Here is a 13,740-nt window from a genome sequence, read left to right as displayed (position 1 = left end):
AGCTCAACAGAGCTGTTGAGAAAGTTTTTCTTGTGGGATATTATACTAAACCAGCTGATGAAAACTTGGGCAAATGAGAAAATGTACGATACAAAAGGTAGGGTTGGATTAGTTCAGCAAGCCAGTGAGGCAGGAGTTTCATCTGCTCCTTTTTTAGGTTCCAACATTATGATGAGCTTTGTCAGAGTACTATACATTGAAACAGTAAAGATGATCAATATTTTTTAATTCGTATATCACTTTAAGTCACCAGGAAAAAAGTTCAATGGTTTCTACGCCATTTAAAAAGAGTCCCATCTGGCTGGTTCCGATTAAACAGAATGAAAGTCAATGCCAAGTTGATAAAGGAAGTTTTAAACTCTGGACCATTATCAAGCTGCCAAGCACTATCTCTCAGAGTTGTGGTCAAGAAAAACCTATTTCATTTCTTATATCACTCCAAGCCACAGACGATATCCACAGAGCAGGCAGGAGAAGCCTGATTAACTCTATTGATTTTCTTTCTTGAAACTATAAAGAATAAAATATAAAACTCTGTTGAGTAATGTCCATTATTATTATACAAACCAGTAATTACTGTGACCAAAATCTAAAATTAATGATCTTAAATTAATATGCTCAACAGACTGTCATCCAGCCCAGAGAAAAATAACATTATTTTTACGTTAATTTTCTGTTGTACTCTCACTACTGATGATGATGATGGTGAGAAGAAAAAGGGGGACACTTGCCTTCCACCTTCCAACTCCAAGTGTGAGTGTTAACAATAAAGATAACAGGAGTGTTTACAGTTACAGGCATTAGACTGGCTGACTCAGTATGATGATACCATATCAATGACTCACTCTCTCTCTTTCCAACTGCTTGTTTCAGTCACACCCTACCACAGTGGAGCCACGTTATAGAAATGTGATGAGCTGCATTATTGTTCACGTTGTACAACTTGTTGCTGTTCCAGGTGTTGAAATGAAACTAGACCAATTTTAAAATCATATCAAAGAAGATGATGGTTACATTAAAAACTAAGTTAATTAATGTGGATGGAGAATGCTATGATTTCATCTTTTGTTACATATGTACTTTGCCAGCTTAACAGGCGAGCACAGAAGCGCTTTATTTCCACAATGGCATGCACTACAGCAATTTGCTGTAGGACTGTATCTCACCCTCATAATATTGTTATATTATAAAGATATTAATATAACAATATTTTTAGTATTATATGGTACCTTAAGTACCATATAATTCATTAAGTACCGTATTCTTCAGTAATATTCATTAGGTATTATTTCATAAATTTTACCCCATCGTCATGCAAAATCGTGCTATCATTTAACTATGCCATGGACACGTTATTAGCAGAGCAGAGCAGATCGCCACGTTAGATAAAGCAAATAAGATTTGAATGTACAGTTATAAATCAAATATTTAAAAGAGATACACTGATACAGCCAGTCCGAGAAACAAATAGCCAGTAACAACATGATAATGGTGAGGTTGGACTGTGTATTGTTGTCTTTATTTGATAAACTAAATCCAAGGTCACAGGTGGTCCAGGCTATTAATGTCAAACGTTGTTCTAGGTCCCCCCTGATGGATTAATACCTCACAACTGGATGACGTGAGGTTGGACTGTGTATTGTTGTCTTTATTTGATAAACTAAATCCAAGGTCACAGGTGGTCCAGGCTATTACTTAGTGTCAAAGGTTGTTCTAGATCCCCCCTGATGGATTAATACCTGACAACTGGATGACGTGAGGTTGGACTGTGTATTGTTGTCTTTATTTGATAAACTAAATCCAAGGTCACAGGTGGTCCAGGCTATTAATTAGTGTCAAAAGTTGTTCTAGGTCCCACCTGATGGATTAATTCCTCAAAACTGGATGACGTGAGGTTGGACTGTGTATTGTTGTCTTTATTTGATAAACTAGCCTATGCTATTTTTACAGCTGTGTAATGCCACTGTGCGCCCATGGGAAGGTCACGCGAAGGAATAGTTGACTGATAACTTCGCCACCTACCCACCCTTCTTTCACGAGAAACAAAATGTCTGTTTATAATATTGTAAAAATTCGGCAATTTACCACAAGTGTATGTGCCCTCGTGCCAATAACTATGATACACCTAGCCAGTACCGCATTTCCCTATAGGCCCACTAGGCCCAGGCCTAGGGCGCAAAATTTTAGGGGGCGCATACATTTTAAAGTACACAAAAGAAAAAAGTCGCCGCGGCGGGTGGCCAAGGTCAACTAGGTCCGGGGTGCGACGTTGACTCATTCATTGGTTCATTGCTTTTATTTATTCAAAACACTCACTCCTATATATATATATATATATATATATATATATATATATATATATATTATTGTAATTATTATCTTTCATCTCTGTAGGCCTAGGGGCGCCGAATTTGTAAATGCGGCCCTGCACCTAGCTAAACTAAGGCTATCACAGATTTGACAAGTGTTAATATTGTTATCAGAAAATGTGTCGTACAAAGTTGACAAACAATACTATAACAATGTTACAAAATTGTTCTCTCTACAAGTAACCTCCAAAAATAATACTAATATATTAATAAAAAGGTTTCAATAAACAGAACAACAAAGCAATTGTCACAAAACATTTCAAATTTGTTAAGCTAATGCCACTTCAAATTCCATTGGACCCTTCGCCCTTGTAAAAGCCTCAAAACAATAAAGAAACAACAAAAAGAGTAAAGAAAACAAATTAAACCTGCCCACTGTCCTGACGATTCATTGATAAACTATTTCACATATTGCAGTGAAAACAAAAGTCAAGGATAATATAGATGCAACACTAATTAATGCAGGATAAAATATAATTAATCGTTCATATTTTTATTGATTTTAAGGACATCTTAAACTGAATCGTTTTATATAACAAATTATTCGTTTTTATTTGTATAATTATACCTATAATTATACTTATATAATTGTTCTTTTATTATGCATACAATAAGTGTAAATTCACTATATCGTGTTTCTTATAGTATAATTGATAACAGCTAAGTAGGAACAAACTTTAAAAAATTCTATAACAATATGAACAACAACATTTAACACCATTATAGTTTTAACCTCAATAATTCTCAGTAAGGAATTGACTTTAATTTATAGTGGTGATATAAAGTTCTGAGCTTCTGATGAAACTGTTTAAAAACTATAGCTTGATCATTTTAAAATCAAACAAACACAACAAACATACAATGACAACAGCAGTGTTACAGACAAAAACTTGTACTGATTATTGGTCTATAGTCTCTAACTAGTTGGTAAATACATGTTTATGTTAATTGTCGCTAACTAGAGGCCATTAGAACTTTTAGAGACACACTTTAACGCCTGGGGAAATTTAAGTTGAGAGTCTAGTCATTGTCTTAACTTTCTGTTCATGTCCTAACATTGGGGGTGTGATCCAATTATAGTATATAATGTATGACTGGCGAAGACATTATTTTTGTCAAATTTCTCCTGCTGTGTAAATTTCCATGGGATTAAGATTACCGAGGTTCAATATAAAATCCAACTTAATGGAAAAAGTTTTGCATTTGATTCTTAAAAACCGAATAGGGGTAGCAGTATACCAATTTGAAACAAGCAAGAAAATGTTTGTCATTATTATTTTTTTGACACACAAACCCCACTTCCAGGCCACTGTTCCCCCCTTGCCATTGATTGTGGTGGACACACTACTACTACTACTACTCGGTTATCCTCTACGGTTGCGAGATATGGGCGGATGCCTTGCGGCAGGAGCGTTACAGGAAGAAGGTCGTGGCGGTGCAGAGGAGAGGAGCTCTCCGGATTTCAACTGCCTATCGTACCGTTTCGGAGCCAGCCGTCCTTGTGATTGCGGGGGTAATTCCCATCGATCTTCTTGCTCTTGAGCGGGGTTCGCACACAATGGATGAGTGGCAAACTCGATGGGAGACGGAGAGTCGAGGACGTTGGTCTTTTAGGCTCATAGGTGATCTGAGGGGATGGACCGAAAGAGAGCATGGGGAGGTAGACTTCTACCTTACCCAGCTTCTCACTGGGCACGGTTGTTTCGGCTTCTACCTTAACAGAATGGGGAAGATCCCGAGTCCGGAATGCCAGTACGGGGATTCGGATGCGGACGATGCCCTGCACACCTTCTTCAAATGTAGAAGGTGGGAAACGGAGAGAAGGGAGCTGGAGGCAGCTATCGGGCATGTTTCGCCGGAGACTCTTATAGAAGAGATGTTGTCCAGTCCCGAATCGTGGAACGCTGTCGCTGCGTTCTGCAAGAGGGTGCTAAGGCAAAAAAGAAGAGAGCAGCTATAAAGCACCAGAATAGCTCATGCTGGTGGATTTTAGAATGAAGTAATGCCCATTGGGCGAACGATGGCACCCTCTTGAAGTAGTTGCAGAGATGCGTTCCCGAGAGGGTTTCCAATGCCTGGACCGGTAGGTTTTTAGTGGGTGAGAGTCCCACACACCAGGGCGAACACCTGTCCCTGACGGTGCATAATGCATTTTCCTATCGTAAAAAAAAAAAAAACTACTACTACTACTACTACTACTACTACTACTACTACTACTACTACTACTACTACCACTGCAGTAAATATAATTGTTGCAAGGAGGTGTTACAACATATACATTATCTACGTCATACCAGTAACATCAAATTATAACAAAACTTTACCTTGTTCTTACCCAAGGGGCTAAGATTTGCTGTTTTAAACTTCAAGAACTCATTGTACATGCCAGAAGTATAAAATGAAGCCCTTTAAGATTTCAGTTAAACAAAATCTTAAGAAAAATTGAATAAATCTTTCTGTAGAAACTTGCTATCTTTATACAAAGTGCCAAAGAGGGTAAAACAAAATTTGGCCAAAAGAGAACCATAAAAAGCAGGTCTTCTGCAGTTTTACATTGCTCATTGCATGGCCATTAAAACAGATTTTATCTAGAGATAACCACTCTATAAATATGTTTCTCAGAAATCCAGGGCATTTAATTAAACCCAATATTTGAGAAGATAAACATCATGGAGAGATCATATTCCACACTGTAGGACAGTTAATGAAGAGCAAGTGTAGGATCCCTGCAGCCTGACAAACATGTTCCATCTTCTAGTGTGTTCAATGTGCACCAAGCTCGCAATAGCTCTAAATGTTGCGGATATCAGAGAGTTGAGACCCTGCCATGTGTGATGCTGTGCTGCCATGTTTAATTTGTCACAACCTGGTAACTACCAGGACCAATCTCTGTCCTATAAACCCAAGTTAATTGTGGTACTGAGTGTAAACTAATCTACTGTACCTTGCAGCATGGAACGGTAAGCTGTGTCTGTGATGGCAAATACGTGTGGAGGGACCTCGTGCCGCTTGATCCCCTTATAGCGCTCCATGATCTTTTCCGTGTAGATGGGTAGCCTCTTGTAGGGGTTGACCACCACACAGAAAAGGCCAGAGTATGTCTGCAACAGTTACACTCGTGTCACAAGCCACATAACAACAATGCATCATCAAAACTTGTGAATGAAAGTCTAACTATTATTCTACTAATACCTTCAAAACCGATAAAAGGACAAATTTCCTTAGAATTCAAATATGGTATCACCCTTCTATAATATTTATTTACAAGCACAAATCAACTTTGATTAAACATCAAGCTCGGTTATTTTAACAAATTTCAATAATAGCAACTAATTTATAATTTGTAGAAGTGAAAGTATTAAACCAATCCCACATTGTACAAACATACAACCCTACTTTTTACTGTAACATAATAAGAAAGTCCTCTAAAAGAAGAAATTGATCATCAACCATACTAGTTTATGTGGAGGTCAACGGAAGAGTATAGTTTTGGGTTCAAAATACTAGAATTGTGTTAGATGAAATTTGTATATACATTTCACAAAAAACTTGCTTTTACAGGGTTGCTACAGGAGTAAAATAATGAAATTCCCTGACTTTTCCCTGATTTCCAGACCAAATTTTTCATTTTTCCCTGACTTTTTTTCGACGCAATCCCCAGAGTTTTTGGCGTTTTTGGGGAGCCGCCTCGGCTGCCTGCTTCATGCGCCGCGTCGTCTGCAGGCTTGGACTCGGCACGGCGGCAGTAAGTTTGTTTGTGTAAAGGGATTTTATATTTTTCCCTGACCAACGTCGAAATTCCCTGACTTTTCCCTGACGAGACCGGATTCCCTGATTTTCCCTGATTTCCAGTCCTGTTTTTTTTCCCTGACTTCCCTGATTTCCCTGACCTGTAGCATCCCTGTTTTACAAGGCTAATTGACTCCCACTTCCCAGACTGTACTACAGTTTAAACTTGCGAAGTTTCTGCATAGTGTATGCATACAATCAATTATCTGATTAAACTGGATATAAAGAAAGTGTATACAACAAATTAATCATCTGTTACTATAACAAGAAATTTACTACTTAGAAGTGGATAAAACAAGTAATGTACTGTATACCAACCAATGGCTATGAACAAATATATTACTGTAATATGGTTGGTGAGAATCATTATTCATTGCGAGTTATGTATTTCTGTGTTCATTATATTTAGAGTAGAGCAGAAATCTAAGTGTTGATTTAAGACATGACTATGACGTCACCACTTAACTGAGCATAACTGTATTGACTGCAATGGCTGGATTTCACTTTTATGACTCCGCTGAAGCCAGCCTGGTCAAACCTGGGCGTGTTAGGGCAAGAATGTGTCTGGTCGAGCAAGGTCAGGAATACCTTCCCTCACTGCCGTCACTCACATTCCTGACCTTTGTGCGGTACATATCGTGATGTTGATACAACATTAACAGACTGTATTATACCCACAAAGAAATGACTAACCGCTGAGGCCAGAGGCCAGTCTGGTCGAGAGGCCAGTCTGGTCGGACGGGGGTGTGTACGGCAAGAATGTGTCTGGTCGAGCAAGGTCAGGGATACCTTCCCTCACTGCCGTCACTCACATTCCTGACCTTTGTGCGGTACATATCGTGATGTTGATACAACATTAACAGACAGTATTATACCCACAAAGAAATGACTAACCGCTGAGGCCAAGGCCAGTCGAGAGGCCAGTCTGGTCGGACGGGGGTGTGTACGGCAAGAATGTGTCTGGTCGAGCAAGGTCAGGGATACCTTCACTCACTGCCGTCACTCACATTCCTGACCTTTGTGCGGTACATGTCGTGATATTGATATAACATTAACAGACAGTATTATACCCACACAGAAATGACTATACCGCTGAGGCCAGTCTGGTCAGACGTGAGTGTGTAGGGCAAGAATGTGTCTGGCCGAGCAAGGTCAGGGATACCTTCACTCACTGCCGTCACTCACATTCCTGGCGTTTGTGCGGTACATGTCGTGATATTGATACAACATAAACACACAGTAAGTATACATGCTGGCTTGTCACATAATAGATCAAAAGTAATTTGTTCACATAATATGATTATAGGTATCGGTTAATGATGCTACGTAGTTTCAGTTTTTATTACCAACTATACAAAGCGACCAATCGTCCTGATTTGTAACCGAACTAGTAACCAAACGATATCCAATGTTGTTACTCGGAATCAAGAGCTAAAAAGAGCGATGATACGCCCAACACACAATATATTTTTAACTACTACCATTTTTGAACCTGTCATTTTAAGAAATAGTTTAACTGATCAGGCTATGATATCGATATTTAATAATTGTTTGGTCACATTAGTCTGACATAAAACAAACCAAAACTTATTTTTTACATTTCTGTGACAAGATGTATCGTGTTACCTCTCAGTACAGAGGCGATAAACAAATACAGGAAGTCGGTTACACTCGAAACGATAACCAGATAACCAGATTGCGTGCCAAGTGATCGTTCTCAACTACAGAACGATAATAACTACCAACGGATGAGGATACACCGCATTGCATAGGTCAAGTTGATCCTATAAATATGTTACATGTGCATAAAATTGTCTCATAACTACGTTTAATATCCAACAGCATTCAATCTTTAATTTGGAACTTATATCGCCAATAAAATTATAACGTATACCTCTATAATATAAAATTGTCTCATAACTACGTTTAATATCCAACAGCATTCAATCTTTAATTTGGAACTTATATCGCCAATAAAATTATAACGTATACCTCTATAATATAAAATTGTCTCATAACTACGTTTAATATCCAACAGCATTCAATCTTTAATTTGGAACTTATATCGCCAATAAAATTATAACGTATAGCCTACCTCTATAATATAAAATTGTCTCATAACTACGTTTAATATCCAACAGCATTCAATCTTTAATTTGGAACTTATATCGCCAATAAAATTATAACGTATAGCCTACCTCTATAATATAAAATTGTCTCATAACTACGTTTAATATCCAACAGCATTCAATCTTTAATTTGGAACTTATATCGCCAATAAAATTATAACGTATACGTCTCATAACTACGTTTAATATCCAACAGCATTCAATCTTTAATAACTAATATCGCCAATAAAATTATAACGTATACCTCTATAATATAAAATTGTCTCATAACTACGTTTAATATCCAACAGCATTCAATCTTTAATTTGGAACTTATATCGCCAATAAAATTATAACGTATACCTCTATAATATAAAATTGTCTCATAACTACGTTTAATATCCAACAGCATTCAATCTTTAATTTGGAACTTATATCGCCAATAAAATTATAACGTATACCTCTATAATATAAAATTGTCTCATAACTACGTTTAATATCCAACAGCATTCAATCTTTAATTTGGAACTTATATCGCCAATAAAATTATAACGTATACCTCTATAATATAAAATTGTCTCATAACTACGTTTAATATCCAACAGCATTCAATCTTTAATTTGGAATTTATATCGCCATTAAAATTATAACGTATAGCCTACCTCTATAATATAAAATTGTCTCATAACTACGTTTAATATCCAACAGCATTCAATCTTTAATTTGGAACTTATATCGCCAATAAAATTATAACGTATAGCCTACCTCTATAATATAAAATTGTCTCATAACTACGTTTAATATCCAACAGCATTCAATCTTTAATTTGGAACTTATATCGCCAATAAAATTATAACGTATACCTCTATAATATAAAATTGTCTCATAACTACGTTTAATATCCAACAGCATTCAATCTTTAATTTGGAAACTTATATCGCCAATAAAATTATAACGTATAGCCTACCTCTATAATATAAAATTGTCTCATAACTACGTTTAATATCCAACAGCATTCAATCTTTAATTTGGAACTTATATCGCCAATAAAATTATAACGTATACCTCTATAATATAAAATTGTCTCATAACTACGTTTAATATCCAACAGCATTCAATCTTTAATTTGGAATTTATATCGCCATTAAAATTATAACGTATAGCCTACCTCTATAATATAAAATTGTCTCATAACTACGTTTAATATCCAACAGCATTCAATCTTTAATTTGGAACTTATATCGCCAATAAAATTATAACGTATACCTCTATAGTATAAAATTGTCTCATAACTACGTTTAATATCCAACAGCATTTAATCTGTAATTGGTAACTTATATCGCCAATAAAATAATAACGTATAGCCTACCTCTATAATATAAAATTGTCTCATAACTACGTTTAATATCGAACAGCATTCAATCTTTAATTTGGAACTTATATCGCCAATAAAATAATAACGTATAGCCTACCTCTATAATATAAAATTGTCTCATAACTACGTTTAATATCCAACAGCATTCAATCTTTAATTTGGAACTTATATTGCCAATAAAATAATAATGTATAGCCTACCTCTATAATACAAAATTGTCTCATAATTTGTACTACCCAATAATACTCTTTTTATTTGGTACTTTGGTTACCAATAAAAGTATGATGTAACCAATGATATTATTTTCATAGCAAATTATTTTAAATTGAAATTAATTTAATTAAAATATCTTTACATGTTGTGCATTTGACAAACGAAGCAATGGAAGCGAAACCAACCATCTAGGCAGCCGGAAGTCCAATGCCGACTTCCGGTTCTGTGATAACTGCCGTCGTCACTCGGAAACTCTAGACCCGACATCCTGAGCGGCCTCGCAGTGACAAGACTTTGTCGGCGACCTGCTTCTGGGAGTCTTGGTCCACGGCGGTAGAGGATTATGTTGACTTGCAACCTGATTATGAACTGTGTACCACCAACCACGAGAACAGTCATCAACAGTTTAAACGTCGGACCATTATATACCAGTAAGGCTGTAAGTCAACTACACATATCTCAGCAGAGTCCAAAATTCGAGGTTATGTAAAATCAACATTGCCTTTACATAAAAAAGGCCCTACATTTAAATCTATATTTATTTCCCCCGTTAGTCATATACATACTTTTATTTCTGTGGTACAACATGCTACATTGTTTGTAATGTGTTGATGCCCGTCGGCGCACAAGTAGGATACCCAGTGTTAGGCGAACATTATATTCGCATGAATATAATGTGCGAATGAGATATGACCTTTTACTACAAGGATCGACTGTTTATTAGCCAATAACGAATGGCAAAGAAGGGTGTCCTACAGATGTATCAGAAATCCGACCACGAAACTCCAATCTTGGTTCTATAGTTAGGCTGTTAGGCAAGCCATCGAAGGAATTATTGCGGACGTGAGTACCACAGAAATCTGACCACGAAACTCCAATCTTGGTTCTATAGTTAGGCTGTTAGGCAAGCCATCGAAGGAATTATTGCGGACGTGAGTACCACAGAAATCTGACCACGAAACTCCAATCTTGGTTCTATAGTTAGGCTGTTAGGCAAGCCATCGAAGGAATTATTGCGGACGTGAGTACCACAGAAATCTGACCACGAAACTCCAATCTTGGTTCTATAGTTAGGCTGTTAGGCAAGCCCTCGAAAGAATTATTGCGGACATGAGTACCACAGAAAACCCGACTTCACAACAATCTTTCTCAAACACTCTCCCTCAAAATCCGACCACTCCTCAACCTTTGTAACAAAGTCATGTGTGCTGCTGGTCAAGGTCCCTCCCTTGATTACATACAAATTGCGTAGACTGATACTTTACCGCGACAGTCACACAGTCACTTTCCTACCAAACCTTTTATTAACCCCTAATCTTGTTTTCTCTAGAGACTCAATTCTATACTATCTCAACAGTTTAGGCTGTGCTCTGTCTCTTCACAGCATTAGTATATTAACCTAAATAGTCAATTACGCTTTATTTAAATGATAACACTTTTAAATAAGGAGTGTTAATGAATACATTCGAAATATTTATGAAACAAATTGATTAAAACATAGTTATTATACAGTTGGGTGTAAATTTCAATAACTAATAACATGTACTGTTACTTTCACATTTTGGCTTTGTATAAATATTGTTATTTACATAGTATAACGCCCATTGAGTAATCCACTAACGATCCACCTAATTAATGGCGTATTGTAACAGAAGTGGATTACGTATATTACCACTAAGAATATACCGAGAAAATAACATACGTGTTCCCTTTTAAAGCGGTAAAACTTTTAACAAATTTGTATTTCTTTTTTACTAATTTTTGTTGTATTGTATTATTAACAATAGCGCCATGAGACTAATTAATGTATCCCAATTATCTATATTGTTAATACAAGATTTTCTATTTTCTATTAATTATCAAACCAATCAGTTTCAAGCTGACAGGCGCAGTATTATAGTAGTACCTTTAGTGACAATTATGAAGTAAAATTATGTAATACGTTTTTTAATCAAAACACCATCATAATGTTTGGCGCTTAATATTATAAATGTGAAAAGTGTCATGCAGTTTTCAGGACCTGAAACTGTACTGATCTGACTTGATTCTCCACTTTAACTTATTCCAAAATTCCTCTATCGGCAAACAAATGAGACGGAAAACCGAATCTGATATCTCAAGAACTACGTAATAACGAAAATCTAACTTCGTATATAATTATGTAGTAAAGCAGTCTTATATTTACTTACTTACTTACTTACTTACTCCCAGGGCCATTTATATCGGAGGTGATATTTAGCCGCACCAACAAAGCTCCTCCATCTTGAACGTCTTATATTTAATAGAGCAAAATTATTTATTTGTTAAAATAAATGTGGACTAAATTTTATTTTCCTCATTTTAAGAATATAGTTTCACAGTTATAGTAGAAATCCTGCCCGCGTTTACTACAAACGGGACACACTTTTAGTTTATTATACTTGACTAGGTTTGTCGCTTGTATCTAACAACATTGATACAGCTTCGACAATCAAAGTAGCTGAATGCTGTATGATCAACCCTGGCGCGCTGCACCGCCAGTGTCAAGAGAGGTGGATGGGTATAAACTGACCATCGGCGCATTTTGTTACGAACAGCACCAATTACAGGACAACGTCACCAGTAGTGATGGGAGAATCGAATACTTTAAAGAATCGAATACAGTGAATTCGAATTCACCCCTATATTCGAATATGTATTCGAATCCTTGTATTCGAATACTTTTGCTCAGCTGAGCGTTTCTAACAGACAGGTCTAGGATTAAGTTTAAATTTTGTTTATAATCTTATTTCCTATTTTCTTTTATTGTTTTATTAAAGTTTGATTCTTTCTTTTTTATTAGACCTGTCTTACTTCTTTCCCGCAATATATTGTTACTGGGTTATTTCATTTGTTTGTCACGAATTCACCACTGTATTCGAATATGTATTCGAATACTTTGGCTTTTGGTGCCTCGTATAAACAAGTCATACCCATGATATACGAACTCCAGAAGAAATATCTTTGTTTACCTGGTACTTCAATTCCATCTGAAAGACTATTTTCCACAGCAGGTCTTGTCACTAATTACAGTATAAATAGACTGAAGCTAGAAAACCTAAATAATATTTTGTTTTTACACAACAATATAAAATAAATATCCATATTTGTCTTTATTGCTTAGAACTGTAACTCTTAAATAATATGTATTTTTATATTTAATAATTATACAATTAATTATACATTTTTTCAAGTATTAAAATTTGTAATTATTTATTCAAATTATGAATCTCCCCTAAATTATTCTTTTCAAAGTCTCCATATATGTATTCATTTTAAACCTCATATGAATACGAATACAGCTCTTGGATATTTTATTTGAATACTATTTGTCAGAATAAACGAATACTCCAGGTTTGAATTCAATTCTTCCAGAGAAATTATATTCATTTCAAAAGTATTCGAATTCATTTTGATGTATTCGAATATGTGAATACTCTGGCTGTATTCGAATACTATTCGATTCTGTATTCGATTCTCCCATCACTAGTCACCCGTCCCCACCGACACCAGACCAGCCTAGGCGTACAGGTCAGAGACTCTGTTATAAAGCAATACTCAAACGTCTAATATTTATATTTTAAATGGTAGACTTGCCGATTCCATTACAGATATCCTTTTATAGCGATTCTCAAGGCATCCATCTGAGATTACCGAGAAAGGAATCAGTTGGAACCGGACTGTCAAGGCCGTAGTTTTCTTTACACTTACTTCTTCCAGCAGGACTCCCAATCTTACAGTACGCAGGACCTCTTTGTTGAGTAATCGTTCCTTCGTCGAAGGAGCCTACATCTACCTCAGATTGCCATACAGGTAGAATCAAGAGTTTATTAGTTACCTGTGGGGGAAGACACGAAGCAAGAGACAA

At 36.1% G+C, this 13,740-nt stretch overlaps 1 protein-coding gene across 6 annotated transcripts in view; it reads right to left on the bottom strand.

Annotated features, from left to right (window-relative positions):
* Positions 1–13,740, bottom strand: part of LOC124353977 (myosin heavy chain, non-muscle) — a 161,248-nt gene that overhangs the window by 94,666 nt on the left and 52,842 nt on the right. For all 6 annotated transcript variants that reach the window (XM_046804071.1, XM_046804074.1, XM_046804076.1 and 3 more), the window contains exon 2: positions 5,314–5,470. In XM_046804071.1, coding sequence (XP_046660027.1) covers positions 5,314–5,470 — 157 coding nt within the window. The remainder of the gene's footprint in view (positions 1–5,313; positions 5,471–13,740) is intronic.

Source organism: Homalodisca vitripennis, chromosome 2 (assembly GCF_021130785.1).
Source record: "Homalodisca vitripennis isolate AUS2020 chromosome 2, UT_GWSS_2.1, whole genome shotgun sequence".
In the NCBI taxonomy this organism is placed as follows: Eukaryota; Metazoa; Arthropoda; class Insecta; order Hemiptera; family Cicadellidae; genus Homalodisca; species Homalodisca vitripennis.
Note: the sequence above shows the minus strand (reverse complement) of the source record. Positions and strands in the feature narration are given on the sequence as shown.